At 37.0% G+C, this 6451-nt stretch overlaps 2 protein-coding genes across 2 annotated transcripts; both read left to right on the top strand.

Moving 5' to 3' along the window:
- The first annotated feature begins 320 nt into the window (after positions 1-320).
- LOC126907171 (uncharacterized) lies at positions 321-2763 on the top strand. The gene is made up of 3 exons (XM_050688280.1): positions 321-559; positions 628-702; positions 761-2763. The coding sequence occupies exons 1-3, from the start codon at positions 403-405 to the stop codon at positions 2761-2763; spliced, it is 2235 nt and encodes a 744-aa protein (XP_050544237.1). The 5' UTR covers positions 321-402.
- On the top strand, positions 2662-4826 carry LOC126906701 (uncharacterized). The gene is made up of 5 exons (XM_050687454.1): positions 2662-3482; positions 3546-3678; positions 3743-4024; positions 4076-4667; positions 4732-4826. The coding sequence occupies exons 1-5, from the start codon at positions 2979-2981 to the stop codon at positions 4766-4768; spliced, it is 1548 nt and encodes a 515-aa protein (XP_050543411.1). The 5' UTR covers positions 2662-2978; the 3' UTR covers positions 4769-4826.
- Positions 4827-6451: the final 1625 nt, after the last annotated feature.

Here is a 6451-nt window from a genome sequence, read left to right as displayed (position 1 = left end):
TGATAGCTGACCCGTTCCGGGTTTCCACTCTAGATATTTCCATAATCGCATATTTGCGATTTACGACGAGTTCTTCGATGGGTTTGTGCACCTGGCTTTTCTTTTTCAATGATTCCATCTCGTCGATTGAAATTGTATAATTTACGTAATTTCGTTTATCTTATATAGTCTCCTATGGTGGTAAACAAGGTAATTTACAGAGTGTCGTAAATAAGCGACTGACTCATAAACAACTAAAATGTCTTAAATTTATGTGTGTGTGATTAACTCATAAACAACTCGAGGGTGTTGTTTAACTCATTCATAAAGACAAAGCGCTTTTACGTTAATGATAAATGTACTGCTATATAAAGCTGTCGTCTTATAACGGTTTGAATCAATATTCGGCGACCTCTTTTAAAAATGTTTAGCTGTGATAAATGTGATAAAACTTTTTCTGTAAAAAGATATTTAGTAAGGCACCGAGTAAAACACGATAGGATTAGATTTCCGTGTCATGTATGCGGTTCAACATTATCAGATAAAAACTCACTCGTACGTCACATTCAAAAAGTGCATCGTTAGTATAAAAATATTTATTTTTTTAAATTAACTATAGTTGATTAAATAAATTGTATCGTTATATAGATCTCACAAAATACGGAATTGATTATAATATAGCGATCGGAAATCATCCGGATTCGAGAACATTACAGTCGTGTGGTAAGTAAAAAATAATAATAATAACGAATGGGTAAATTCAGTGGTCTGTTCGTTGCAGGAAATGAACGGCCGAGTACGAGCGGGACGAAAAGAAATTATAATACGGTTAGTAGTGTACGGATTAAACAGCGGCGATTAGATCAAATTTCATCATCGACTTTTCAATTAATAGGCACCTCGTTAGACAATATCTTTTGGTTTTATAAAAAAAATGTGGAAAAAATTGACGGTTATAAATCATTTTTATTTCAAATAAAAAACGAATTAATAAATAAATTATACGAGTGTTTGGAAAACTTTGGTCCGATCAAATTCAATTTAAAATTGGAAGCCACTTACAATGTACCGAATCAGTGTGACACGAACGAGAATCGATCTTTTAAAACTAGTGCCGTGGAATTATTTGCCTGTAGTGATATCAGTACGATTGTCGATAACGCGTTTGAAAAATTAATCGAAGAAGAGGAGAATTACGCGGGCAAGGGGAGCAATTTTTCGTTTTTATGTATAGACGGGATACTTCTCGGCGTTTACAAATATTCTCCGTTGTCGGCAAACTCTTTTATTGAATTACCGAAAGATATTAAAAATAAGTGCGCTGTTATAAATCCGCAAAATATCGATTCTTTTTGCTTTAAATGGGCGATATTGGCTAAAAAAATGAGAGGAAAAAATAATGCTAATATTGTCGGACATAATTACAAGTCATTAAAACACGATTATAATTTTTCCGGACTAACATTCCCCACGCCTATTGACGAAATAAAAACGTTTGAAAAAAATAACGAAAACACATCGGTTAATGTGTACGGATTGAGTAGTAAAAAACGAAATGGCGATGAGGAGAGAAACGGTATGTCGCATTTAGTTTATCCGTTGAGGGTGGTTACCGAGGAAAAATCGGATCATTTCGATTTACTATTGGTGTCCAACAGTACCGGCGGTAATCATTACGCGTACATAACAGATTTTGGGCGTTTAGTACAGAGCCAGATGACTAAAAATACATCTAAAATGGTGTTTTGCAAAAGATGTTTTTTGGGTTTTAATTTCATTCGTAAAAAATATAAACTTTCCGGTTTTGAAGCATTAAAAGAACATAAAAAAATCTGCGGAGAAAATAAATCATTTTTACCCATCATGCCGGAGGAGGGAACTACATTACAATTTGAAGCATTCGAAAAAATGCAGGAACATCCTTTTTCAATTTACTGCGATTTTGAATCGTTATTAGAACGAGTAGACAAAAAAATGGGTGATAATACCCGCGCCATTCAAGAACACAAACCGATGAGCTATTGTTTTCTAATAAAAGCGGCTGACAGTGTGCCCGTAGAATTATTGAATCGCTTTGATATCAGCACAGAACCGAAAATATACAGAGGCAACAGCGGGTCGAATGATGTTGCCGCTCGGTTTGTGAAAGAAGTGTGCGAAGAAGCGCTAAAAATCGAAGCGCTGTTGAAAACAAATGTCGGTATCGTCATGACCGACGAAGAAACGGCGGTACACGCAATGAAAACAAATTGCGATCTGTGTAAAATGGAATTCAGCGATGAGAATTACAAAGTGGCCGATCACAATCACTTGAGCGGTAAATATAGACATACTTTATGCAATAATTGTAATCTTAAATTAAAAACACCTACATTCGTACCGTGTTTTTTTCACGGGTTAAGCAACTACGACGCTCATTTTCTCGTGCGAGAATTAAGTTTTTCAAAAGGACGAATTTCTCTAATACCGTCTACCGAAGAAAAATATATAAGTTTTTCAAAATATGTTTCCAACACGTTCACTGTGAGATTCGTCGACACGTATAGGTTCATGGGCACCAGTTTGGCCACACTTGCAAACAATTTACGCGCTGCCGGTAAACATCTATTCGAGGAAACGGCAAAAGTATTTTCGGCAGAGAATNAGAAACGGAAAAAGTATTTTCGGCAGAGAATATCGATTTGGTCACACGCAAAGGTGTTTACCCGTATTCCTTTACGAGTAATTACGATGTGCTGGAAACTACTGAATTGCCGAGTAAAAAAGACTTTTATAATGAATTGACCGAATCGCACATTAGCGATGAAGATTATGTACACGCGCAAACCGTATGGAAACATTTTAATTGTAAAAATTTGGGGGAATATTCGGATCTGTATTTGAAAACCGATGTCACTATACTGGCGGATGTATTTTCGAATTTCAAAAAGTTATGTTTGAAAAAGTATAGATTGGAACCGTCGTATTACTATACGAGTCCCGGTTTATCTTTCGACGCGATGTTGCTACACACGGCTGTAAAATTAGAGCTCATATCGGACTACGAAAAACAAATTTTCATTTCAAGAGGAATAAGGGGAGGTATGACAAATTCTATACTTAAATACGCTCAAGCGAATAATTTAAAAACGCCTAATTATGACGCCGAAAAGCCCAAGTCCGAAATTATTTATTTAGACGTAAACAATTTGTACGGTTGGAGTATGTCGCAAAATCTTCCGTACGCGGGGTTCAGGTGGATAGACGAGGACCATGAAACGGTTTTGAAAAGAGTGCGGGAGATGGACGAAGACTCGGACATTGGGCTCGCACTGGAAGTAACAGTAACGTATCCGGAAGGAAAGCACGACATGCATAATGAAATGCCTTTTCTACCCGAAAACAGAATACCCCCAAATTCTAAAGCGAAAAAATTACTTTCAACTTTAGAAACTAAAGAGCATTATGTCGTGCACTATTTGAATTTACAGCAAGCGATGGAAAACGGTCTTAAAGTTGAAAAGGTAATATAAAAAATTGAATATTTTTTTGAAATTATTTTACTATAATAACTGTTATAATCACAGGTGCACAAAGTTTTAGAATTTAAACAGTCCAGATGGCTTTCCAAGTACATCAAATTAAACACGGAAATGCGGCAGGCGGCTACTAACGATTTCGAAAAAGATTTTTTCAAATTAATGAATAATTCTGTTTTTGGTAAAAAAAAAAAAAGCGTACTATTATAAATGTTTATAAATTAATATCGTATTTTATTATTAAGGTAAGTGTATGGAACGCGTTGAATTCAGAAAAAAGATGGAACTCGTGTGCGATCCTAAACGTGCCGCTAAATTGATTAAAAAGCACACTTTCAACCATTGTGTCACGTACAAGGAAAATCTTTCAATATTCGTATTGGACAATAAAATTATTCATTTTACAAAACCGGTGTACGCGGGATTCTGTATACTGGACATTTCAAAAACTTTGGTGTACGATTTCCATTATAATTATATGAAAAAACATTTTAAAGATCGTATTATGCTGATGTACGGCGATACGGGTAATAAATGACGATAATTAAAAGTAAAATAAATATTAATTTATAATATAGATTCTCTAGTGTACTATGTGTTGACCGAAAATTTTTATGCGGAGATCAAAGAACACCCCGAGTTGATGGAGCGTTTTGACACATCGTCATTACCAAAAGATCATTTCTGCTATTCGGCCGCCCGCAAAAAAGTACCGGGTCTCTGGTCGGACGAGTGTGGTGGCAAGGCAATACTGGAGTTTGTGAGTCTGAGAACGAAAGCGTATGGTTTCGATGTTGAGGGGACTGAAAAAATCAAAGCCAAGGGGATAAGAAGGCCTACTGTGAAATATCATTTGACAGTAGAAGACTTTAAACATTGTCTGTTCGCGGATGATGAGGGAGATATCGGGATTATCGAAGCCAAAGAGGCGGCTGTTTTGTGCGGCGCAGAGGTGAACAAAAACATTCACGAGAGGGCCGATAATCCGTCACTCCCGATAATTAAATATCATACGTACACGCCTTACAGAGAAAATGTTTCCATAAGATCGTATAAACACGATGTTTACACTATAAAATCAATGAAAATGACATTGAATCGTTTGGACGACAAACGTGTTATTCTACCGAATCGAATAAACACTAGCGCTCATGGTCATTATCGACTCAGGTACGTGTTTGTTGTCCCTATAACGCGATAATTCATTATTAATGTATATATATTTTCATTTTAGAAAACCGGCGGCTGATGAAGAAGCACCAGAAAAATAACATAATACAATTATCTTGTTTGAAAATAATTGTGACAAATTAATGTAAAAATAAATGTGTCATTCGTTGTTGTATAATGTGTTTACTTTATTGACAATAATAACTACAGTAGGCGCTAATGTTGTATTTCGATAGTAATTTAAACATAATATTTACGACATTCGAACTTCACTACTAAACGGATTATATTGTATTATGCGGTCGTGTATGATTAAACAATACACGGTGGTATTCTCGGGAAATTTGCTCGATGACTCAAAATCGATTCTGAGATCTATAGTAGAAGTTTTCACATCGTCTTTTTGACGCGTGCAGTCTATACAAAAATATTTTAATTTTTAATTTTAATTTAATTACGTGTAACAATGATGAATACGATTATACAATTTGTTCAATGGGGGGCTGTATAAATGAAGCTGTAACTGACAATGATTTTTCTTTTATTAAACCGATCCGGGATAATATAACTTTAAACCAAAATTCTATGTATTATCTAATTGTAAATTTTCCGCGGATATTAAAATGCCGCTATTGTGATACGCAACTATTTAAATGGCGTGTTTAAATAACTTATATGTAAATAAATAAATCTATAGTTTTATATGTTTTTAAATTTTTTCATAGCCTCCTAATCTATACATTGATATAAAGAGTATTTACAATTGGTCATTAATCTCGTTATAAGTGTACACATACACACATAATTGTATGTGGTTGGAGAGGAGAGTGTGCGATTAGTGCGGTGTATAACCGTCAGCGTACATGGGTTCAATTCTCTCTCCGCAATATAAAAAAATTGGCGTCCCTACAACATTAGGCGTCTTATGATGAGCAGCCCACTACCATCATCTTTTAATCAACGATTAATAGAACAGTGTTGTAAAGGGATCAATTTTTTTGTTTTAGAAACACGGTCACCCATCCAAGATGTTAAACAATCGACTACGCCCAACTTTATTAACGTCGCTCTACACCGTGTTTCCAACAGTCTACGATCTTTTTTACGATATATATAACGTTGGCATGCGAACGAATCACGTCGGGCGAAATACTCGCGCAATCATAGTGTGTGTGTGTGTGTGTGTGTTGGGTTTCATGGCGGGTGCCGTCCGCCAGATGGCAGCACATGTACAAAGTGTGAATTGGGTTTCAGGGTACGGGCCGTCCGCCAGATGGCAGCGCATGTGCAAAGTATAAGTTGGGTTTCATCGGACTAGTGTACGTTGGGTTGCATCGGATTAGAATACAAGGGGTTTGCTCCATTCCCCTCGCCCCTTTCCCCTACTAGGGCGGGAGGGGTATGTAAGGCAGAGGGGTATGGCTGCCATACATTATTATACTACTTACGTGTACTCAAGACGATTTGCGCGTAATCGCGAACGATCTCGACAGGCCCTTACGCGCGGGTAGGCTAAAAGCCAACTTATAACCGTACGTACCTTCTTCTTCGCCTCCTCATCCACCGCAAGTTGTTCGACAGCGGTTGGGCGCGCTTAACGCGGAACGCCCGCTCCCCCGACCTTGCCCATAAATACGGAATCGTGCGCAAAGGACCCACACACACGGTTAGACTAACAGACGGCCATACGACACCAAACGCTGGCACCGCTACTTTTACCACGAACATCACAGATCTAACGATCACTTTTACTGCTGTTATCTTAGAGAATCTGTACTGTGACG

Source organism: Daktulosphaira vitifoliae, unplaced genomic scaffold (genome assembly GCF_025091365.1).
Source record: "Daktulosphaira vitifoliae isolate Bord-2020 unplaced genomic scaffold, ASM2509136v1 Scaffold_5, whole genome shotgun sequence".
NCBI classification, from domain to species: Eukaryota; Metazoa; Arthropoda; class Insecta; order Hemiptera; family Phylloxeridae; genus Daktulosphaira; species Daktulosphaira vitifoliae.
The sequence above is the reverse complement of the archived record's forward strand: the minus strand, read 5'-3'. Positions and strand labels throughout refer to the sequence as shown.